At 37.7% G+C, this 26,245-nt stretch overlaps 1 protein-coding gene across 12 annotated transcripts in view; it reads right to left on the bottom strand.

Moving 5' to 3' along the window:
- Positions 1-26,245, bottom strand: part of CTNND2 (catenin delta 2) — an 879,093-nt gene that overhangs the window by 538,436 nt on the left and 314,412 nt on the right. For all 12 annotated transcript variants that reach the window (XM_087443138.1, XM_087443127.1, XM_087443130.1 and 9 more), the window contains one exon: positions 7,997-8,109. In XM_087443138.1, coding sequence (XP_087299264.1) covers positions 7,997-8,010 — 14 coding nt within the window. In that variant the 5' untranslated portion in view covers positions 8,011-8,109. The remainder of the gene's footprint in view (positions 1-7,996; positions 8,110-26,245) is intronic.

The following is a 26,245-nucleotide window of genomic DNA, read 5'->3' on the forward strand; positions in this document are numbered from 1 at the left end:
TATCCCTGCACTATTGTTCTTCTTTTTACAACCACACAATATCAAAAGTCCCATCTCCAGCTCCAGCTCAAAAGTCCGGAGACATATTAAGTTGCACCATGTGAAAGGGAAATTGATTTGAGCTTTCTTCCATTTCATCGTGTCAATTTCTGTGTGGTCGTCTGGTCTATGTTATGAAGCAGACAAATGCGGTGGTGTCCTGATATATCATTTTAGCCCACAGTGAGAGGAACCATTTTATAATCTTTTGTAGAAAAATTAGGAAGGAGACTTCAATGAAAAGATTATCTGCATATTCATCAAGAAGGAAAAACATATATGATTCACTAGTAACAGTGTGCAAGATGGTGTGTGGGATGCTTTACTTATATTTATCCTTTAATCTTTACAAAATCACAGAAGAGCATTATCCCCATTTGTGTAGAAGAGATTAGCAAAGGTAGGCAATACCATAAAAACACAACGGTGATATTTAGCTCTAATTTATGGAAATACAAAATTCACCTTTCAGATCTGTGAGTTAAAAAAAAATGCTATCAGAATGAGAGAGAATATGAAGAATATACCAGACCAATTAAATTTATATAAAGATTTTCAGTTCTCTACCAATCAGAATATTACATTTCAAAATACATTAAAGTTAGTTTTCCTAAAACATTTGTTTTTCAATGCAAAATTGCTAAATAAAATTTGGTAAATTGATTATTTTTAGATGTAAAATTAATATTATTTTTTTGATATAAGTTATTTTGGAAAGAAGTCAGGCTTCAAAACTGATGCAAAACTGTTAAAATAAAGTAGGTGACATAAGAAATGAATCAAATAATTATAAGTATAAAGTATTCAACCTTTTTTAGGACCTACATCAAATTCTTAAGATAGTTGACTATGTGTTATCCCACAGAAATCTAGAACAACATGTTTAATATGTGCTATAGACTGAATGTTTGTGTCCCCCCAAAATTCATATGTTATATGTTGAAACCTAATCCCCAAATTGATGATATTTGGGGGCAGAACCTCTGGGAGATGATTAGGTCATGAGGATGGAGCCCTCATGAATGGGATTAGTGCCTTTATAAAGGAGACCCCAAAGAGCTCCTTTGCCCCTTCTATCACGTGAGGACACACTCAAAGACAGTGCAAAGACAGGAAGTGGGCTCTCACCAGACACTGAATTTACCTGCACCTTGATCTTGTACTTTCCAGCCTCCAGAAATGTGAGAAATAAATATATGTTGTTTATAAGCCACCCAACCTATGGTAGTCTGTTATAGCAGCCTGAGCAGACTAAGACAATATAATAACTAATATTTTACAAACATAAATATTAGTACAATTTGTCCACTGGCAGTTTGCAAGAGAACTCTGAACAGTTACTATGGATGTATTTAAAAGCAATGATAACGTATATTATTAACACTCTTTACCTCATTTGTGTGTGAATGAATCTCAGAAACATATTCAGATGAAGAATTCCAAAATAGCTATAATCATGGGGATGGTGGAGGAGAAAAAAGAAGCAGAAAATCAGTTGAAACACGTTTGTATCCCTAGGACGAAAATGGACTGGAAATGTTTAGACGGTTATTTACAACATAATTCAAGACACCACTTAAGACTGAATAATAGTCTTCATGGTGAAGCATTTTAACATGTATAATTGGGGGATAAAGATAACTGGGTTCAAAAATCAATGTCTGGTCATTCGCTCTTGGATATTGCGGATATTAAAAATATTTAATATTGTGCCTGGCCTATGGAAATTGCTCAATAAATATTACCATTAATATTATTAAAATTATAATTATTATTAGTATTGTCATCACTATTATCATCATCTTCCTAAGATCAGAATGAAAGTATGAGACTAAGTCAACACAGTTCTACACACACAACACATCAAACCAAATGGCCCTGGAATCCAGCATACTATTTAACATGAAAACTACCTGGAATGAATATTGAAATGTAATATTCTGATTTGGCAAGGTCAGAATAATATATAACATTTGATAGGTATTATATATATATATAAACTACATGTATTCTGGAATATATAGAGATGGGAATATTTATAGATTAATAAGACTGGTGATTTTGCCAAAACAACAGTGATGAGAATACAAACAGTAATAAAAGTACCGCATACTCATTTATTCATTTATTCATTCAGCATTGATTGACAGTTATCCTGTGCCGGCCACTGCTTTTGTATATACTCCTAGTCCTTGCCCTTGGGGAATTACTTAGAGACTAGAGAAAACAGGAGAGACAGCACCTACTTCTAGTGGTTGAGAAGGCTCAGCAAAGTCTCAGTGTAGAGGAGGCGGAGACAGCAGTTTTAACCCAGGTTGTAAATTTTACTGCAGGATTGGGAGTTCAAAGGACACTAGGGCATTACATAGAGATAGCTCGGAATAGTGACCTTGGACTCTAGGCAGGATGGAAAAGGCTCAAAGGGCTGATGGCCAGGGAAAAAAGAAGAGGACTACAGGAATAGGTGCTTCTTGGTTAAAGGAGCAACAGCTATAAATGCTCCTGCTCTTTCTGGTGGAGAAAGAGATCTACGTGGAGACCTGAGCAAAAGTTTGATACTTTACTGCTAACTAATTTAACCAGAAACCAGTATTTTCTCTAAAATAAGCCTGACTTCTTTGTAGATATGGAAAGGATTTTTAGACTCTATTTATAGAATTGTTGGCATTTGGGCTCACAGAAGTTAGTTAATAAAGAGAATGACCTTTGATAACATTTATAACATTAATTCTTTTTGTATCCCACTCTCCAAACATATGGCAGACTTTCATGGAAACTTGTTTGCAAGAAATTAGAGAGTTCATCTGTGGGAAAGAAAGAGCATCTTCTTATGTGGAGCAAGCAATTTATATATATATATATTACATTTTGTCTCTTTAACTATACATAACTCCAATCAGAGTCTTGTGTATCTATACTATAAAAATGGCTAGGCTAAAGATGATTGCTTTATTTAGTTGTCCTACTCGGCAGTAAATAATGACTCTACTCCACATTCAAATACCACCACTTCTTAGAATCAAAGCTACAGATTATTTTAATATGTGAATCCAAAGGCATGCATATATGCATGAAAAATAAAATCGGCTATACAAATTTTAAACTTTTGAATCACACATAGATGGTCACAGAATAAAATTTATTTTCTCTAAAACACTTTCATAATTCAGCATGTTGTAATATATTTCTACAAGAGCAATATTTGTTTTCTATTACTGCATAACCAATTACCACCAACTGAGAGGCTTAAAACAACATCTATTTTTTTAGCTAACAGTTTTGTAAATTTATAAACTTCAGGCATGGCATGGTGGGGTTCTCTGTTCAGGGTCTTACAAGGTTATCATCAGAGTTTCTGCTGGGCTACTTTCCTTTCTGGAGGTTCTGGAGAATAATCTGCTTCCAACTTCTTTCAAGCTGTGAGCTAATTTCAACTCCTCTTGGTTCTAGGACTAAGGTCCTCTTCTCCTTGCTGGCTGTCAGTTGGGGACATTCTCAGCATCTAGAAGCCATGTGCCTTGCTAGCTACACAGCCCCTTCCATCTTTAAAGCTAGCAACGGAGAATTTATCCTGTGTCAAATCTCTCTAGCTTTGAAATTTTGATTTCTTTTGTTTCTGAGCTCTAGACCAATGACGTAAAGCATCAGCATCATCATCAGTCTTTCAAGAGTCAGGTTTCCTTCAGGAGGAGTCCATAAGATAGGTCTAACTATGATTTGAATTTCATTTCTCTCCCATTATGTTCCCGCTGCCTGTGGGATCAAGAGGTATGATTAGACATCTATTTTGTAGTCCTTAAATTTTCAGTCGCACTTGAGAAAATCCCCACACATCCTTTGACTGAAGGTTAAAACATTCTTCGACAGGCAACTTCTAGAAGGGTCAACAGAGTCTCATCTCCAATGCTTTAAGTTCTAATGACTACCAAGGAAGAGACACCTGGCCCAGTTTGGACTGATCAAGAAGACATTCATAAGAGTGTAAGCCTCAGCTGGGTAACTTGCATCCACAGGAGGAGGTGACCAGGCCAAAGAGGAAGGATGTTCTTGGTAGAAGGGATCACATGATCTTAAGCACTGAGATGGGAAAGAGTGGTGTATTTATGGCACTGCAGAAGTGGGAAAGGGTGCTTCTCAGACATGGTTCTGATTTATGTATTATACAGATCAATCTCACACCATGTGGAGGACAGATTTGGGCAGACTGCAGGCAGAAAAATGAGTTAGAATGTTATTATGGGGGTCTATGGAGATTATGACAAGGCCTGGATACAGGCAGGTCCTCAGACCATGGGGCTTACAACAGCAACACAGGGCCCCCAGCCTGGAAAGTACTGGATGGCTCACTGGGTTGCCAGACCAAGATCTCATTGAAAGGCCTTGGCCTGAGGGATGGGCATGAGCCAGTGGGTGGGAGTGGGCTGCTAGCAGGAGGGATTTGATCATGACTCTAAATAAAGGGCATCATCAAAGGGCATAAATAATGTTCTTGCCTCTGGTCTGGATGGTTTTGAGGAATCAGGGAGAAGGTACAGAACCAAACTCTCTAGATGTAGGAAGGGAGAAGGATCCAACAGCTTGGAAAGGTTTTGCCTGGATACAGAGTGAGGAAAACCAAAATAGCAAGGAGATAAAGTACATGGTAGAACTGTAGCTACCATAAGAAGCACCAATAATTCCTTTGTATAAGATTGATAACACTTAGATAACTACTAATTGATCTGAATTCTGGAAGCTATGATATGCATTTGGATGTTTAGAAAAGTCTGTGAAGAGTTTAAGAGATCATAATGTTCCTATTTGTAGCTACTTATACCCTTATATACTTGGATGCAGAAGCTCACATGCTGCAACAGCAAATAACTCCAGATTCTCCCTTCTCCAAATTCTCAGTGTTTTCATTTATGATTTGATTGACTACTATAAAGTTGACTGCTATAAATGCATACTAATAACAATTTTCAATAAGTTTAAACTATTGATGTGACGACCTAGAAAGAGGTCTTAGGAATTAGAAGGAGCTATTTCCTATCACCATTAAAGTCAGAGCAAAACCAAACTATATTTATTAGTCATTTTCACCATTCATATAATAGTCTGAAAAAATTCGATTTTGTTTCATTTCCTCTAAGAAACTCTCTTATCCCTCCCAAGGGAAGTATGAAACAACATCTAAATTATCACAGAATTCTTTACCTGTTCTCCTTTTTAAAAAATTGTTTATATTCTATTTTTTTTTAAGTTTTAAATGTCCCTTTTGTTGTGCTAACTAGGTTAGTCTATCACCCTTAACAAAGACTTGAATTTCAAAAGGTGCATTTCTGAAGCCGAGCAGACAACTAGGTTATGACAAAAAAAGAACAGTGGAAGCTATGTATTGGTTTTTCTCCAGTGAATATCAGTAAATTGCTTGTATTATTCAAATGAAGATTCATATGAGAGTTCCAAAATACAAAATAATTGAGCTTGATGAATACTGATATGATATAGCTATACGACAAGGGGAAATAATCAGGCAGTGTCATGTGCACTCAACACCATTATTTAATACAAATTTAATGCAGAATTGTTGATTATGAGTCATGGGCTGAGCTAAGGATACAAGATATGGTGTAAAGAACCAAAGTTGTCATGGGATAATTTTTCTGTCTTCTTTGGTAATTCAGTGACGTGTTCTATTCAAGACACTTTGGACCTAAGAAAAGAAACCAGCTCAAATCAAAACAGGGAGGAGGAAAGTTTTAGAAAATAATCTCATAGACGCAACATCTGAAATGAAGCCAGTCCTAATGATAACTAATAGTCTCTTTGACTTTCAGGAACAATATGGTCTCTCTCTGTTGGACTGCTCTCTGTTGGACTGCTCTCTGTCACCACTGATTCCCACACTAGAACACAATCCATTTGGCCAACACTCACTAGCACCCACCACTGGATGTCACAGATTTGGGGTCACTTATTTCACATTCTCAAGAGTAAGAGCCCAATTTCTCACAGGCTGGTCACTGGATGAATCACCCTTGGGTCAGATATCCATTTCTAATCCAATCAGAAGTTGGGAATTGAGGCACAGCATACAACATGGTCCCACAGACCTGCTCCTACCAGCAGCTGGGAGTGGGTAAAACAAAATGAAAGATGTATAGTATGCAAAAATATCACAGAAAGATTAGGAATACGCATTGAAAAGGTAATCTGACCAATAGTGAAACAATGGGTTTCAAAGCAAAATAGATGTTGTTTAATGGTGTGTATGGAACTAAAACACCTGACAGTCTTAGCTATGTTTGCCATTAACAAAAAGCTCTTCAAATAGGTATGACTACGTGTACTAAGTCAAATATACACTTATAAATATTATTTTTCTTCCTACCTTAGATTCACCACCTTCAACCAGTCAACCTTCTGTAAACAATTTTAAGTGGATACAATTCACTTTTCCTTTTTCTTGTCCATCCTGCTTTGGTTCATTTGAGAGTTCAGACAAGTCTGTGATGAGTTTAAGAGATCACAATGTACCTATTTGCAGCTACTTATAGGCTAGGTACTTGGATACAAAAGCAGATATGCTTCCACATATCCTAAATAAGGCTTTGCAATTGAAAATGATATTCCATCTAAGTAATCTAGTCTAAAACAAGAGGTGCAATGATTTCCATTTAAAGGTTTACCACTGTTTGACAAAGAACAATATTAAAAGACCAATGGCAGATGTCTCTAATAGGAAACATTCCGACTACAAATTTACTCTTACAATGATAAAACGTTTTAGAGCAATGGATACAATGATGTTTTAATTCTTTTGTGGCAGCAGGCAGCTAAGAGACCACCACACTCATGCTCCTGCTTCCTGATCAGAGTGGCTGTAGACCTTAGGTCTAAGAATCCTTGCCCCACTTCCATCTATGAGAGGCCACGTGACTGGTTCTCACCAATGGACTGCAGGTGCAGAGATGCAATTGACAATGCAATTGACGATGAGGCCATAGAGGATGGCAGGGCTCTCAAGAAAGAAGCTGAGACCTTAATCACTGCATGGAGGGGAAGCTGAGAAGCAGCCCCTGACCAGCATCCTCCGCCTCTATCTGTTGCAAGAATAAGAAACAAACTTCTATCGTGTTAAGTCACCATAATGTTGGAGTTTATTTGCGCCAGCAGCTTTCATTTCCTTAACCAAGACACTTCCCTAAAAGTATAGAGTGTCAAAAACACAACAGAACAAGATGACGGAAAGTACAACGCATTTTTGGGAAATGAAAGCTAAATCTTGTAGAGTTTTATTTATGTTTCTTTCACACACGCAGTCACACACTAACACACAGTCACACACATTTATATTTTTAAATGTGAAAACATGGTCCTGAGGCAGATAATTTATTGTGTGGTCAAGTGACTAAGTTTTGTTTTGTTTTGTTTTTTAAACATTTCATAATCACAAACTGACGCCAAATGAATAATTGTTCTATCTACGAATTTGAAATATTTTTACGCATGGGGAATTGCAAGTGTGGTTGATATTTGAGGAGCAATTTCATAATTTAGCATAATATATTAGCAAACAATATAGGTTACATCAAAATGTTCTTTCTTTCATTTCTGGAAACTGCAACTCTGGATCATTTACCAAAAAAAAAAAAAAAAATCCAAACTGGGAGATTGTGATATGGCATCTCCTGATTTCCAACAAGTTAAGTGAATACAAAGCCTCCCTTTGTGTAAAATTTGCATAATTTGCATTCAGGGCAGGCGTTAATTTTGTTAAAAGAGTTTCAAGTACAAATCAGGCCATTTAGGATACTTTTTGAACATCTTAAATCAGGTCGGTTATAATTCCCTTCCAACATCTGACTGAATGTTCCAACTCCACTGCCAGGTTTGTAAGGAGAAGATAAACACCACAATTGACTTTCACTGGCAACTCAAAGCACAGACCTGCGAAGAGCAGTGTGCCCAGTACCTGATGCTGCTCATGCTGCCCGTCTCCGATCCAAGCTTGCATCGCTCCAGTTGGCTGGCTACGATCTGGCGTTCTGCCTCCAGCTCTCGGGTCAGTCTTTCAAACTGTAATTCCTGAAATAAAACCACCAAAAAGATTAATTCTATCTTCTATTTGAAAAGTGGAATTCAGCTCAAAACGACAGGATGATGGAGGGGAAAAAATCTGATTTACCAAGATGCCAAATTTGAGAAGTGGAGGATGTTGATGCGGAATCAAAGAAAGATCTGCAGTTGAGACAGATCTGAGTTTAGACCATAGTCCTGGGACCCACCGGCTGCAGGGCCTTGAATAAGTTATTTAATCTTTGTAAATATCAGTTTCATCATCTGTAAAAGGAGTTTACAATACTTATTTCATAAAGTTGAGGTGAGGATTAAATGAGACATTGTCCTTGAAAAATTACCCCCTGCCATGTTTGGCAGATGGCCAGTGTCCAACAGATATTACTACTCCTGTCACCAAAAGTGTAAAATTTAATAAAGAAACAATTCATTTTTCTATCATTTGGAATATTGTGTTTATTCTCTATTGGGCTTCTAGGTGCCTCTATATCCTAATTTGATTCTCATATTACACACTGTAGGCTGAAGGAAAATAATGCTCAAATCCACACTTCTTAATGCTTTAAATTCCAGCAGAACGGCAGGGATACTGACTCTACACAGCCTAATTACTAAGTGAATACCCTTTGAGATATTTGCTATATCACCTTAAAAAACAGCCAGTTGAGGGGCCGGCCCAATGGCATAGTGGTTAAGTTCAGCGGACTCCACTTTGGCAGCCCAGGGTTCACGGGTTCGGATTCCAGGTGTGGACCTACACCACTCATCAAGCCATGCTGTGGCAGCGACCCGCACACAAAATAGAGGAAGACTGGCATTGATGTTAGGTCAGGGCCAATCTTCCTCAAGCAAAAAGAGGAGGATTGGCAACAGGTGTTAGCTCAGGGCCAATCTTCCTCACCAAAAAATAATAATAGGAAGAAGAAATAGCCAGTTGAACCAATGAAAAATGCTCCTATGGAGCTGTCTGAAATCCTGGTAAAGGATTAACTTTAAAGAAAAAGGGTTCAATCAGTACATTAAGGATCTTAGCTGTTCCAACTACAGGATTTTTGCACCATATTTTAATCTTTATATTTTATTTTTCCATACACTTAAGTTTTTTAATAAACATAGTTATAGCAAATCATGTATTTTAACTAAAAAGTTCTAGAAAAGGTTTTATAATGTCACATTTAACCTCTTTTAAAGGACAAATTATCTGCACAGTTATGTTTCGGGGTGGGAAAACAGGAATGCTGAAAAATACTGCAGAATAAGGAAGCGGTCAGTTTAGAATTAAAACTGTCAATATTGCAGGGATCTGTCTTCCCAGAAAAGATGAGTTTATTGTATGTGTTACCCAGGGACACTCTTGGGTGAGACCTTTAAAAAGTAGGATCTGGTGTGTCTTCTATATATATTAATAATACCCTTGCTCTTTTCCACAAGAGCCGATTTTTTTTTCCTGTTGATATTATTTCGGGGATCTAAGTGAGAGACACTTTACAAATTAGAGCTGAACTTTTCCCTTTAAAATGCTAAAACTGAGGAAGCATGTTGTTGTTGGAGATCAAATTTTTATTCTTATATATTCTGAAGGACAGTAAAGATTATTCGTAAGGAATGAATACCAAGACCTCTGGTGAATGCATTTTGTGCATCAAACCTTCCCTTCTATTCCCTGCAAGTTCTACTGCCTTTTTTTTTTTTTTTTGGCAGTTCCTTTCCACAAAAATATGCAAGTTCTAGGATATTTTTCATTTCCAGGCTTTATAATATATTTTATCTTAAATCTGTCTGTGTAACAGGAAATCACCTCATACCTTTGAGTTGATAACACCTTAAAAACATAATACTTAAAGATCATATAGAACTGCTCACAGGTAGATGGAAATTCATTACTTGTATTATCTAAAGTACTTTAATTTGCTGCATGTTTGCATACATTACAAGTAGTCAAATATGGCAAGACAGTGCAGAAATCTGAGTCGGGATTCATAAACCTTCTTGGGCTTCTGCTAGAACAGACATTGCTCTTGGGTGTGTTTGCTGAAGGCTGTGGTCTCACTATATGTTTTTTTCACATCAGTTTTATGGGAAGGAGGTGACAGGAGACACTTTTTCATGCAAGCTGCCTTCTAAACATATAGTCACAATTCCCAGTGCTCTTTATCACTCTGTGTAGATCTATATTTCCATCTGGCATAATTTTCCTTCTGTCTGAAAGACTCCCTTTAGTATTTCTTTTTTTGTGGTTCTTTTGATGATGAATTCTTTTGGCTTTACATACCTAACAACAATCTTTATTTTGCCCTCATTTTTGAAAGGTATTTTTGCTCCACTGTCCTCTCATTTGCATTGTATCTGACAAAAAAACCTATGGCATTCCTTGTCTTCGCTTCTTTGTATATACAGTGTCTTTTTTCCTCTGCCTCCTTTTAAGATTTTCTCTTTATCACTGGTGCTGAACAACTTGATGGAAAGTTCCTTGGTGTACTTTTCTTCATGGATCTTATGCTTCGTGGTCATTGGGCTTCTTGGATCTGTGAATTTATAGTTTCCATCAAATTTGGAAATTTTTCAGCCATTAACTCTTCAAAAAACTTTTTCTCTTCACCACTATCTCCTCTCCTTCCGTGACTACAATTAAGTGTATATTAAGTCACTTAGAATTATCCCACAGTTCATGAATTCTTTTCCATTTTAAAAATTATTTTTTTCTCTTTGTGTTTCATTTTGGATAGTTTCTATTGGTGTCTTCGACTTAACCAATCTTTTCTTCTGCAATGTCTAATCTACCCTCAATCCCATCAAGTGTACATTTATCTCAGACATTGATAAATCAAATATCTCTAAAAGTTTCATTTGAGTCTTTTTTATATCCTCAATGTCTCTATTTAACTTTTTGAACATATGGAATACACACATAAAATTGTTTTAATGTCTTGATTAGCTAATTCTAGCAATTGTGTCAGTTATAACTGATTGATTTTTCTTCTTAGTTTGAGCCATATTTCTCCTCTGTATGTGTCACAGTGATCTTTGACTGAACATAAAAGATTTTGAAGTTTATCTTGTTGTGTTCTGGGTATCTTCATATCCCTACAAATATCTTAAGCTCTGTTCTAGGGCACAGTTAAGTTACTTGGAAGTAACGTGATACATTTGAGTCTTGTATTTAAATTCGATAGAAGCAACAGAATAGTATTTAGTCTAGGGCTAATTACTCTACACTCCCTAGGCAGACCCTTCTGAGTACTCTATGTTGTATGAATTAAGGGGTTTCCCAGCTTGGTTGATGGGTATAAGCATATACTTCTGGCTCTGGTGTGAGCACCAGCTACTATTTCCTCCCATCCTTGCAGATGGTTCTTTCCCTGCTCCCTGGTGGTTTCCTTATATACATGGCTGCTCAGCTCTCTGCTGAATAGTAGAAGGGGACCCTCTGCAGATCTCAAAAGTTCTCTCTATGAGCAGTGATCACCTTTCTCCTATTTTGCCCTGCAAATTCTAGCCACCTTTACCTCCCTGGACACTCAGCTCTGTCTCCCCAGCTCAGGGAGTCCTCAGTGCTCTTCTACACTGTTGTGGGGAAACTCTCTCAAGGCAGTAAGCTGGGAAATTGTAGGGCTCACCTTATTTGCTTGGTATCTCTTAAGAATCACGGTCCTTCATTGCCTGAAGTTCAGTGTCTTGAAAACTGGTGTTTCATATTTTTTGTCTGTATGTTTTTTTTGTTGCTCTTTCAGGTAGGAAGGTATTTCTGGGCCCTCTTACTTTATCTCGGCTGAAAACTGGAAGTTTTTCAAGAATTAACAATATTTCCCCCCATGGTTGATTTGTAAACACATATTTTCCACTGTATTTAAAAATGCACACTAAATGCACTACTAACCAGCTAAGTACTCAGTTTTTACACATTTTCTTTAATGTTGTTCACAACTAGGGTATTAAAAATAGAGGCTACTTTGGGTTACTTGTTGCTTTTATTTGCACGATGATTTTTTAATCGAATTGACATTTTCTTTATTAAGGAAACTGAATCAGCATGTTGCCTTTTTAAAATGTCCATTCAATAAATGTTTACTTTTCGTCGTGTATATGAAACAAGCAAGTAATTAAGTGAATTTTCCCTCTTTGCTTCACTAAGGAGTACATAGTAAATGTCAAGGTCCTCAAGGAACAAGGAAGTTTCTCCTTTTCATCTAAAATTCTGTATTTTATTGATATAATAACACAAAACATAATAAAATTGGAGGCTAAAATTTTTATTCAGCACTTACTATTGAGAGCTTAATTACTAGGACAGCATATCAGGTGGAGACTTTCCCTGCTGGGTTGCCACTGTGTCTAGTGTCTAGAGCAGCCCTGGCACACAGTAGGTGCTCAATAAATATCTGTTAAATGAATGTATCTGCACTGAGCTCAGTGCTTGACATGTATTACCTTGTGTAAACAGCATCAAACTGCTTTTTCCTAGGTTCTGTTTTTTCTTCACTTTACAAAAATGTTAAGATAAATAAGGTGAAAGGATTAGCCTTGGTCAGGAAAGAAATTCTTCCTTCAAAAGTAGGAAAGAAAATGAGATCAAGGATGGTGTTTTAGGAGAACTGGACATAGAGAAGGGGGATGTTGAAGGAATTCATTAATATGGGATGGACTAAATAGTCCCAATATTTTCAATTCTTTTGTTTTAGAAACCATAGCAGTCCATTAACATAGAGGACATATGATGCCAATGTAAAATAGGAAGATCACTAGCATTCATATTAAGACTCATTATTTAAATAATCTTTATTTCTATGAACTCTGGAGACCAGGTTCTGACATGCCTTACTCAGCCATTTCCTACCTTACCCTAACATAAAGGACTGAGGCTCATAGGGAGGGCTGTGTTTGCCACAGCACATCCTTGGGGGCAGGAACCCTCAGGACCTAAGCTGGTCCTCTTGCGGTTTTATGCTTGGAATTGAAAACTGACCATGGAATTGGGAACTAGAAGAGCTGCAATTGAGATTGTCCAACTGCAGGTGCTCCTGTGGCCTAAAGGCTCCACAGTATCCTCTAGGGCATCGTCACAACAGTGAATGAGCTTCTAGGATTTTAGATGAAGAGAAACTTCCTTGTTCCTTGAGGAGTACGTAAACGGTGGTGTGCATGAAAAGATGACATTCTCCAGTTTTAATTCAGGTTGATGTTTGGAGAGGACAGACTTCTCAGGACTGAATAATTCCCTAGGCTTCTTAAAGACTTTGACATGGAAAAGCATTAAAGAGAGGGATGTTGCTAATAAGGCCAGGTGGGTATCCAAGAAATCAATTGGAAAAATAAAAGTGTGTGGATATATTTAGTGAAATTTGTAATACTGTTTCAAAGTGAATATGTGGTATTAAATTAATTCAGTGAAGGTGAGACTATAAAGAAATATGAGAAGAAGAGTGAAGAAAGATCTTTGAAGTTTATCTGAATTTGGAGAGCAGAAGGAACAAGAGAAGCCAATAAAATGGAAGAATAATCACAGGTCAAAAAACCACTAGTACGGCCTTCTGGGCAGTTTCAGTGGAGAAGTGGTGATGTAAATCAGAGTATAAAAAGGGATATGACTCCAAGAGCACAGGAAACAAAAGCAAAAATGGACAAGTAGGACTACATCAAACTAAGAAGCTTCCTTTCCTTTCTGCAAAGGAAACAGCCAACAGAGTGAAAAGGTAACCTATGGAAGGGGAAAGAATATTTAAAGGAGTTAATTTCCAAAATAAATAAGGAACTCATACAACTCAAAAGTAAAAGCAAACAAGCAAAAATTTAAAAATGGGCAAGGTGCTTGCATAGACATTTCTCCAAAGAAGACATACAAATGGATGGCACGGATATAAAAAGGTGCTCGACACCACTAATCATCAGGGAAATGCAAAATCAAAATCACCTCACACCTGCTAGGATGGTTATTATATATTTAAAAAAACAGATAATTATTGGCAAGGATGTGGAGAAACTGGAACCCTTGGGCAATGTTGGTGGAAATGTAAAATGGTGCAACCACTATGTAAAACAGAATGGAGGTTCCTCAAAAAATTAAAAATAGAACTACTATATGATCTAGCAATCCCACTCTTGGGTATATATCCAAAAGAATTGAAATCAGGATCTAGAAGAGATATCTGCACTCCCTTGCTCATTATAACATTATTCACAATAGCCAAGACATGGAAACAATTTAAATGTCTAACAGACAAATGGATAAAGAAAATGTGGTATAACCATACACTGGAATGTTATTCAGCCTTAGAAAAGAAGGAAATTGTAACATTTGCGACAACGTGGAAGGACCTGAAAGACATTATGCTAAGTGAAATAAGTCAGGACAAAAATTGCATGATTCCACTTATATGAGGTATCTAAAACAGTCAAACTTACAAGAAGCAGAAAATAGGATAGTGGTTGCCATGGGCTAGGGAGTGGTGCAAATGGGGAGTTTGTTGTTCAATGGGTAAAAAGTTTCAGTTATTTAAGATGAACAAGTTCTAGAGATGTGTCATACAACAGAATGTCTACAGTTAACAACACTGTGCTGTGTGCTTATAAATTTGTTAAGGGCCGGGCCCGTGGCTTAGCGGTTAAGTGCGCGTGCCTCGCTACCGCCAGCCCGGGTTCGGATCCCGGGCGTGCACTGATGCACCACTTCTCCGGCCATGGTGAGGCCGCATCCCACATACAGCAACTAGAAGGATGTGCAACTATGACATACAACTATCTACTGGTGCTTTGGGGGAAAAAAAAAAGGAGGAGTATTGGTGATAGATGTTAGCTCAGAGCGGGTCTTCTTCAGCAAAAAGAGGAGGATTAGCATGGATGTTAGCTCAGGGCTGATCTTCCTCACACACACAAAAAAAATTTGTTAAGAGGGTAGATCTCATATTAAGTGTTCTTATCACCAAAAGAAAAAAAGCAAAGGGACACAAGGAAACTTTTGGAAGTTATGGATATATTTATTACCTTGATTGTGGTGACGGTATTGTGGGTGTATGTATCTGTCCGAACTCATCAAGTGGTATACATTAAATATAGGCAGTTTTTTGTATATCAATCATACTTAAATGAAATTGTTAAAAAAAAAAAATACTGCCAAAACATGGTTCAGAAACCTTCCAGAGAAATTAGGATTTCATGGAAATTAAGAATAGTGTGTGGATTAGAGAAGACACCTTGTGGTAAAGGAAGTTTTAAGAAAAATAAAAGTAGTGTTAGAGAACCTAAATCTCCCCACTATATGGAAATTATGTTTTAGAGATCATAAAAATTTATAAAAGTAGCAGATATATGATGCCAAAGTTCATTAAAATTTACTAACAGCCAGATTTAAATGATTTTCACTCCTAGAATAATAGCACATCGTTGAGTCAGATAAAACATTAGGATTATAAGAAAAATTATCATACAGTTTTACAACTTTTTCCTAAAGAGTCTAAATTAATAATTAATTTGGCTTAACTAAATGGAGTTTATTGCATGTTTTTAAATGGATAAAAGCATATAAAGTCTCTTGAGGGGGCTTAGCTAACTCAGTATAAAAACTGAAATCAGAAAACACATACTTATAGTTTCATTAATTCCTTCAAATAAATATTTTATTTAACATTGTGGCATGGTATCAGTTGGGATCATACAAGCTAGATTTGAGGAAGTAGAAGACTTTAGACTGAATAGTGAATTAAGTAAGGATAGATTTGCCACGATTTTACTAATATGAGAAGATGGAAAGTACTGGACAGAAGTGGAGAATGGAGACAATGGATGAGATGCTAGATAGTGGAAGACAAGGTGTTTTCTACGGCGTAGATCTGGTTGCTAGAATCCAATGACTTGGGATTCAAAGTGACCATGTCAGCTAGAAAAAGTGGGAAGGTGGACCCAAAACATATTCTGAGACTGTGTGTGGACTATACATGCTCAGGCATCAAGACTTCTTTATCAATCTCCTCTCCTGTAGGAGAAAAGTACATTGATGACAGGCACTCCCCCAGAGACAAAGTGGTGGTCCTGTGCAAAGTCTTCGTGTATGCTAACGGAACAGAGGTAGGCATGAGGGAGAAGAGTAGAAAGGAGCATGGGATTTGATAGGTTTAGCCAAGGCAGTGAAGCCTCCAGGGTTCTCCTTAATGAGGCCTCAAAGAAAACTTGCTGCTCCTGCTGGGTCAAGCTAGATAAGAAAGGAAAACCCAATAATGAGCAACAGAAGGTCTAAGTTCCTTTCATGGCCAGCTATTCTATTCTCCACTCCTCAAGAGTGTCTAATACTATTACTTGTGGTCCAATGCTAATCAGTTTACAGCTTTGTTCTTGTACTTTCCGTATTTTATCATGATTATCTGTTCAAGTGTTTGTATCCTACTAGACTGTGAATTTCTGAAGGAAGGGATTAGATCCTAAGTTATCATTTTATCTGTGAGCAAAATTCCTGATATATAACTGGAACTAGGTAAATGTTTATGAATGAGTGACGGAAGATCCTGGTATCAAGCTTCCTGGAAGGGAATGGACAAGTTGTTTGTTATGAAATAATTTTTATTTAAAGAAGGTATTTCACGATCACAAGTGAATATGAGAATATTCCTGTAGGACTTCAAGAAAATCAATAGTTCTATGAAATTTCTTCATAATCATGTTATGCTCAGAATTCAGTATGCTGATCAATTGTAAGAATAAAAACATGCAACACATTTCAAAGGGTTTTAAAAGGTTTATCTAGGTGCTGTTTCTTTTGTTTAAATTTCCTCTTCTTTGCTTCTCCTCCTTCTAATCAGTGCCTCGCTGAATATATATATAAAATATATAAAGTATAAAATACATAAATATATAAAATTATATATATAATTTAATAGACATCTATATTTCTAACTGTATAAGGAAAAATATTGTCATTGTTCTTTTTAAATTAAATGGTACATCCACAAATTGAAGTGGGTCAAATATTTGTCAAGTTTATTTGAAAAACAGCAGCAACCCCTACCTTCTCATTTCCTCTTCTTCAGAAGTAAGCGCTTTTAACTCTGTGTCTGATTTATATATCCATCTCTATTAACTTTCTGACAGTTACTCCTGAATTTTCAGTGATAGGCCTCATCAGTTGATGTCCCACAATGGAAGATGAGGATTCATCTCCATCTCCCCATCTGCCATCACAGATACACATCTCCCATCTTCTCCCATGTTCCCCACATAGTCAAACTGCAATTTTAGGTGGAACAACATGATGAGGTAAATGCTGTTTATAGTATTATTTCTTTAACATCAATATACAATTCGTTTTTCCTAAGTGAATAGCTTGTCTTTTTTGTTGTCAATGCTCATTTGTTCAGTTGTCTATGTACCTACCATGAATCCAACCAAACACTTCCCTCGATTTGTATAAACTTTTCTCAACACAATCAAACACAGGAAATCATATGTCAGTTTCATCTTCTGAGGAAATCGCATCTGGTTCCTTCCAACCTACTCTAATCTGGCCTGGCTGCCCCCTTTGTACAGCTGTTGTTCTGGGACCTTCCTTTACATCCATGCTAGGGATTTCCTCTGTTCCTCTCTTATGTGGGATTTCTTCTTTCCTGGACCTGTCATCCTCTTCATTTTCCTACATTATTTCCTTTTCTGGTGGAAAATGTCTTTGGAGAGGGAGAGAATGGGAGGCAGTTTTTTGAGACTTTGCATGTCTAATGTTTTTATTCTACTCTCACACTTAGTCCTATGGCTGGGTACAGAAGTGGAGAATTCTAAGTTGGAAATAATTTTCCCTTAGAGTTTTGAGATAGTGCTTTATTATCTTCTGCCTCTCATTGTTGCTGTTGAGAAGTGCGAAACATTCTAAGTTTTTATTATTTTTGTATGAAATCTGCTTTCCTTTCTTCCGGAAAACTTGTTGCATCTTCTCTTGGTCCCTAGTGTTCTAAAATTTTATTGTGACGTATCTTGATATAAATCTATTTTTAGATATTTTCTGGACCTTTACTGGGACCTTTCAATCTAGCAACTTACATTGCTCAGTTCTAGGCAATTCTATAATTCTATTGAAAAAAATTTATCCTTTTCTGCCTTTTGTTTTTTAAAATTTTCTTGTTTTTTTAACTCATCAGTCAGATCCTAAAATCTCCATTAGTTCCTTAAGTTTCCTCTTTAAATTTTTTCCTCGTCCAGTTTTTCATCTCTCTATCTTTTAATTTTACTTTCTGGAACGTTTCCTCAATTTAATTATATAGGTCTCTAACAATGGTTCACTGTTGTTATTATACTTATAATTTCTAAGACTTGGTTTTTGTTCTCTGAATATTCCTTTTAATTCTCACCTGATATTTCTTTTACGGATGTGAAATCATCTCTTCTCTTTCAATGATGTTAATGTTATGAATTCTTCTCTCTGCAAAGTTCCTATTTTATAATGATTTTCCGTTTGTTTTAGAATCTATCTTTCATCTTATAGGCTTTTTGAAACATCTCAAGTTCCCTGGCAGTCTGTTCCTACTGAGTGGGGATAGAATGCTGATCAGACTCTTGATATCAGTGGGGCTTGTTAGCTGTACTTTCCAGGAGAATCACTGGGTGTGTCCATGCAGAACTCCCAGAGAAGATTCTCGCAAGCTCCAGCTGTGAGCATCAACATTCAGGGTTTGGAAAATCCTGTAGTGGTAGAGGCTGGAGGCAGAGTGAAGGGGAGGGGCTCAAAATTTGGTAAGTAAAATTTCATTTACTCCCACTCTCAACTTTCAATACCCCACTTTTACTACTTTACCTTGTGGGGCTGAGTTAAGAGACTCTAATTTCATCCCCTCCAGAGAATAAACCTCTAGACTTCACCAGTATAGAGCAAGAGCAGTCCTCTAGCTGTGTGTGGTGGGGTCAGAGATTTGAGGGTCGAACTGATATTTAAGCAGATTTTCAGCCAGATTCTCCTGCTTGCAACTGTACTTCGTGTCTCGTGTCCCCACTCTTACAAATCTTTGAAAGATTTTTGTTGTTAAGTTAGACTATGTTTTTACTTCTCCTACAGCTTAAAATTCCATTTTCTTGGGTGTGATGAGTCATTTACCACTTTTTCTATCTACTTGATAAGTATATCAAGTATATCAAATTTTATCAGTTCTAAGACACATTTTTTCACACTGTAATATTTCTGGGTTTACTATCTCTCAAACTGGGATGACTTACATTTGATAGCATGTGATAGTTTAATTAGAAATGTTGTTTTCTTCATAGTACATGAAGTATTAACAACTGATGACCTCTCAAATTGGATAAAATACGATTCTTTATTCACCTATTTGATAGGTTCATGGGGTTATGCCTTTTCAAAAGTCATATTGCCATGGTGGCAAGGGAGCAGGGGTTAATGCAAGGGCTGAATTCACCTTCTTTATTTGGAGGTCAGGTCATCTTCTAAAAGAACTTGGAAACCTCAGAGCAAAGGAGGACATACCAGAGTAACGCTGAACCTAAAATGCCCCTGTTCTTTGTACCATCTGCAGAAAGTCCTGAGCTAGAATACTCTAATTTGCACAGGTTGGTCCCCCTGCTTTCCTTCCAAGCACAACCACATCCCATACCCAGGTGCTGGTCTTGTTCCAAGTTAGGAATGTGTAAAGAATACTTGAAGTTTGATATTTCAAGATTTCATCAACTTTCCTGCTGTACCTCTATTTCTAGAATTTGGGTCCATACCTAGTTTTATTTTGAGCAAATTCCTGGGTGATAAAGAGCAATCATTGTCTAGGCCCGGGACCTTTACAGGAGCGTTTTGTTAACAACTCGACCTTCTTGGGGACAAATGACTCATGTCTCTATACCATTCTATATCACTACCTGCTCATTCATTTGACGGTTGCTTGGCCTATCTGATGAGCCATCCACCTGATATATATCTCTGCTCTACCCTGACCTCTTCCCTCCCCCCGCCTAAGATTGCTTGTTACCTAACATCTCCCTGCTGGAGTCTCAGCACATCGTCTATTTCCTCCAGAGCGTGCTACAGCCTCCATATCGCTTTCACTCCCCACGGGTCTTGACCATCCTGTCTGCAATTGAGACCTGGTTCTTAGAAGCACCAATGTCAATACAATCGATGTTAGTTCTATGTAAAATGAAAGAATGGAAGGTCATTGCTTTTTCTCTTCTGACTCTAAGATTCAATAATTTTAGGAAATCTGACTTAGTGACTCTGCTTGCAATCTTGGAGCAAAATGACTATTCAGGTGTTTTGAAATACTTTATTATAAACTGAATTATGGTCATTATCATTGTATAAACGTTGCCCTCAGATGTTCTTCTACCTGGGAGAGGATCAGAGCTCAGGAATGGTTCTCTGTCCTCTGGCTTGAGTCTCTGCAGGAAACATGAAAGACTAGCTTTCCATTGTGTAGACAAGTTTTTGCTCCCTCATTTCTGCAGCCATCAAGGATTTGCATTATCAAGTAATCCTGGGCAACCTTTTTTCTCACATCACTTTTTTTTTTTGGTGAGGAAGATCAGCCGTGAGCTAACATCTGCCAATCCTCCTCTTTTTTCCTAAGGAAAAAAGGGACTAACATCCTTCCCTGGACTAACATCCATGCCCATCTTCCTCTACTTTATATGGGACGCCGCCACAGCATGGCTCAACAAGCGGTGCGTCGGTGCGCGCCCGGGATCTGAACCTGCGAACCCCAGGCCGCCCCAGCAGAGCGCACGCACTTAACCACTTGCGCGAACGGGCCGCACCCTCTCACATTACTTTTAATTCCCATTTCACATGAATGTGTTGACTTCATAGCTACAAACTCTTGGCAACGTTAATTTCATCCCACTGAGACACATTGTGAAACCAAATCTGAAGGGAAAGTAGTACAAATGACAGGGTAATAACAGGAAGTCTATAGCAAAGTGTCCAACAAATCTGGAAAGAACAAGCCATAATGTCAAGATGGAATGGAACAAATCACTGTCAACTGAAAAGCTATGTAGACCTCATTGATGAGTCCAAAACTATGGCAAAGAGCTGTCTGCAGAAGTTTACAAAGCTGACAGATTAATGTTTTAAACAACCACGATGTCATCCTGGGTCACCTAGCAAGACAGCACATGACAGGAATCAGCATCCAGAAGTGGAATCATAGGCATCTTTCCAGAACTGTTTCAATAAAATAAAAATATAACGAAAAACCTCTTTCTGACCAATTCCTTCAATATGTTGGATTCCAACTGCTTTGTTCTTGCTGAATGCCTTGTTATCCAAATAAAGCATGTTTACCATAATTTATTTAATTCATCTAAATGGCAGGACTCCATGAAATAAAGAAAGCCACATTTCTTGGTAGTTTAAAATGATGTAAAAATCCAGATAAAAAATTTAGTGATACTACCACATTGGTGACTCTTAACTACAGCAAGATAATCTCTAGAACATTTTTTAATGCCTGGTACATAATCCAGAACTAGAGAATAAAAATTTACAGGTGATGGGGTCCTGACATTTATATTTTGAAAATTTTCTACTAGTGATTTTTATGCCCATACTTGCTTAGGGATGACTATTTTATTTATGACAATAGCTGCTAATAATGGCAGTCAATATTTTAAGTATTTACTTACTATGTATCATACTCTGCTAAATGCTTTGCATGCATTAACTTATTCATTCCTCACAGTGACCTAATAAGGCAAGCATTTTATTTTCTGAGACATCTCAAATTTAAAGATGTTAAGTAGCTTCCCCAAAGATTAGCAGAGACTAGAACTAGCAGTCTAACTCAAACTGTTCAAAACCCCATTGCCTCAAACCTCTACAACTGTTTATTCTCACTGTTTTAATGGAGGCTATAGAACCAGGAAGAATGTAGCCAAAATAATAACACAAATGTCCTTAATAAGGAATGTCTACAGCTCGCCATTTCATGGGCTCTTTTACTGTAGTTCTCCTTTCCTTCCTAGAAATAAAATATTGTAATTATTATGTCCAATCATAGGAAGAATTATACTCATTGTACTGTTCAAGTTCACACTACAACTGAAATATTTCTTTCTAATAATGGCCCTTAACTTTTAGGAGAGCCACTGCCAAAATCAGAAACTCCTAATGAGGGCAATGACGATGGTGAGGAGTTCAGCTTCAACATCCTTGCCTGTGTTTACACACTAGTGGAGAAACCAGCCTTCCAATGTTTAAAGGCTGAAAGAAGTACCAGATCTCTAGGCTCAGCCAAGGTTGATGACTTGCATTCCCTCAAATGGACTTTGCATGTGCTCACTCTGCACCCACTGCTCCGAATATTCACTTCCTCTTCCCCGCTCTTCCCCTGTTCCTCAAGTCTAGGGAAAATGTTCTTGCCTTTCAATTTGATGGTGACCTCAACAATCCCAACACTCCCTAATTACCACCTGTTCTGTACGAGTACATTCCTGACCTCACCCTCACTCTCCCTGCACAGGAGAAGAAATGACCACCACTCTCATAGCACTAACAATGCTGTACTGAATTCATTTAATTACACGTCTGTCTTCTCTCTTAGAACATACATGCCTTGATGGCAGGGACCATGCCCTTGCATTGTCACCTTATTCTCACCTAGCACAGAGTGCACTCAGTAAATGATGAATGGATGGATGGGTGGATGATTTAATGTATGACCTCAACAAATAATGTTTGGATCAATATGAGAAAGTGTGCAATAGTGTATATGCATAGAGCAAACTCACTAACACATCTGATAAAATATAAAAGATGAGGTTAAATTACTTTTGTGGCACTTCCAATACAAAATTTCTATGATCTTTTTCCATGAATTGCTGTCTCTCTCTAGCCTCTTATATGTCTTTTCTATAATTAACTTGAATTATAGGAAGAATTCTATTCAGAACAGAAACGTCTGAGTGACAAAAGGCCAATGTTTATCCTTTCTCACTCAATGCTCTTTGTGGAAATTTAAATAGCTAAATATTCACACCAGTGGAATAATTATATATGCTCTCACCGCCAAACACCATCAGTATTTTACCTGACCTACTGCCAGCATTTTCTTTTGTTGGCCTCTCATTCCTTCCTGGAACAAACTCTTCTTATGGTTTTCCATACAGCCCTCTCCTGCTTTCCTTTCCACCTCTGGTTGCCCTTATTCTCTGTGGGCGTCTCACATTCTCTTAAACCACCATTCTCCTTGGCATTATTTTAAATTTCTATTTTCTTACACTTTCTCTGAATAATCTCATCCATTCCCACAGCTTCAATAACCAAAAATGGTATATATCCAACTCTCCACTGACATCCATTCTGGAGAATCCAGAAGTTCATGTCAAAAATTGAAATCACAGCATTCACTCTGCAAACCTGCTCACACTGCTTTGTTTTCCTATCTCAGTAAATGACACCATCAAGTTGCCTAATTCCCAAATTTGTGTATCATTCTGAACTTTGTCCTCTCCAGATACACACAAAAAAATCATTAAATACCACCATGGTATTGTTTTTTTTTTAAGTGCTTTTTTTTTTTTTTTTTTTTTGGTGAGGAAGATCAGCCCTGAGCTAACATCCGTGCTAATCCTCCTCTTTTTGGTGAGGAAGACTGGCTCTGAGCTAACATCTATTGCCAATCCTCCTCCTTTTTTTTACCCCCAAAGCCCCAGTAGATAGTTGTATGTCATAGTTGCACCCCCTTCTAGTTGCTGTATGTGGGACGCGGCCTCAGCATGGCCGGAGAAGCAGTGCGTCGGTGCGCGCCCGGGATCCGAACCCCAGGCCGCCAGTAGCGGAGCACGCGCACTTAACCGCTAAGCCACGGGGCTGGCCCCCCAGTGATATTGTGATTTATAGTGACAAGAGATTTTCACATATTCAGGTATATGGGGTAACTATTTGGGTTCAAAACTGATTCGGCTTGAACTAAAAAACCTAACTTATGGCATATCAAACATACATTGTACATCTGTGTAACCATTAAAGAATGCACTCTCTTAAGATAAGAATGCATACTTTCCCGCCTATATCCTGTTGGTAACACCCAGATTAGTCCCTTTCCCAACATCAGGGTCATGTTAACCTGCTAATTTGCAACTGAATACCTCTTTGAAACTTTGATGAAAATATATCCTGGGTGCGTTTAATGTACATCCTTTGTTCTAACAAGATATGACTCTACTGAAAACCATGCTTTTCTGGAATGCTTTCTAAGGCCTTCCCGGGTTATAATCCTCATTCTGGCTCAAGTAAAACTCACCTTATTTCTCTTACCCGTATAATGGTTATTGGTTATTTTGCGTCGACAATAGTAAGAAATATATAGTTGGTCTTTATCCTCTTTTCTGTCACAAAGCTCCTAAAACCCTTGGAATTTCCTAAGTGATGAGAGTGACAAAGGTGTCTTTTGTTATGTTAATGAGGTGACTTTAGGAAAGCACCTAGGGATGGGGGCTGGTTGTCAGGAGAACCAACCAAGTGATTAGAGGATTGGAACTTTCAGTCCTATCTCCCTGACCTCTGGGGAGGGGAAATGGGCTGGAGGTTGAATCAATTGCCAGTAGCCAATGATTTAATCAATCACGCCTATGTAATGAATTCTCCATAAAAATCCAAAACGACATGGTTCAGAGAGATCCCAGGTTGGTGAACACGTGGAGATTCAGGGAGAGTGGGGTGTTAGGAGAGAGTATAGAAGCTCTATGCCCTTTCCCCTTACTTTGCCCTGTGCATCTTTTCCATCTGGCTCTTTCTGAGTTATATCTTTTTATAATAAACCAGTAATCTAGTAAGTAAAACGTTTCTCTGAGTTCTGTGAGCTGCTCTAGGAAATTAATCAAACCCAAGGAGGGGGTCGCTGGAACCTTCAGTCTATAGCCAGAGGGTTGGTTAGAAGCAAAGGTGACAACCTGGAATTGCCACTGGAATCAGAAGTGTGTGTTTGCAGGAAGTCTTGTAAGACTGAGCCCTTAACCTGTGAGATTCGACTTCATCTCCAGGTAGACAGTGTCAGAATCGAGTTGCATTGTAGGACACCCAGCCGGTGTCAGAGAAGTGCTTGGTGTGGGAAGAAAACTCAAGATGGAATTGAGAATAGTCTTAACCACCAGTTCTAGCTCTCTGATCTCTCCACTATCTCCACCGACACCACTCCAATTCTGGGACCAATACTGATACCGGCTCAAGACAAGGTTGACATAAGAGAAGCCATATTGTAGAAAAGAAAAACTCTGTTGTAACTTTGAATGACCTCTGACAAACTAACCCAGCTGGATATGCACCCTTCAGGAGATCTAACTGCTCTGTAGATTTTATGACCCCTGCTTGTGCGTGTACCTCCCAGCAGCGATAAGATGATAACTAGTTTTTTGAGTTCCTTAGGAATGTGATGACCCCTGAACAGAGAATCTATGCTAATAGCCATCATCAAGGAAAACTGACAGATCTGGTGTGGCGACTCCCAGTCTGTAACACCAGAAGGTCAACATTCCTAACCCCCTCCCCAATAACCCAATGGCCTATATAACTGCTATAAGATTTCATGCCCCCTTAAGATGGTTCTTTTGGACATGAGTAGGCGATCATCCCTCTTGCTAGCAGGTTGTAACAAAACAGTCCTTTTTCTCCTACCACCTTGCCTCTTGACTATTGGCATGTCTGGCAGCAAGCAGAAGGCCCCACGTTGGGCGGTAACAATATCTCTTGCCCAGAGGCCTGAACTCATTATCCTAATTAGAGTGTCTGCCTTTGTTCATGCCTGCTTTCAATCTGTTCTTCATAATATAGCCAAAAGTTATCTTTAAAAACTTAACACACATGATTCCATTATTCATCTACTTAGAACCTTTCAGTGACTCCTTATTTTCTAAGGATAAATACTAATCATTCTGAAAATTTAACCCTTCAATGGCTCAACACTTTACAACATTAAAGGAAATATCTATTAACAACAAGCATCATGATGTTTCTCTTGAGTCTGATATTAATTTGAGGAATTGAATGTGCTGAGCAAATCTGATTGGTTGTTCCTACTCATATTTTCCTTTTGTTTATACAAAAACATAGATTTTGCAAGTTAATATATAGTGTTATTAATTTGAAATTATAGACATAACCTTAAAAAATTAACTAAAACTTAATCCTTTCACATTTTCTTCCAAACTTGATTATTGTTTAATTACAATTAAATAA

Source organism: Ceratotherium simum, chromosome 18, assembly GCF_057802395.1.
Source record: "Ceratotherium simum simum isolate JZ-2026a chromosome 18, ASM5780239v1, whole genome shotgun sequence".
Lineage (NCBI taxonomy): Eukaryota > Metazoa > Chordata > Mammalia > Perissodactyla > Rhinocerotidae > Ceratotherium > Ceratotherium simum.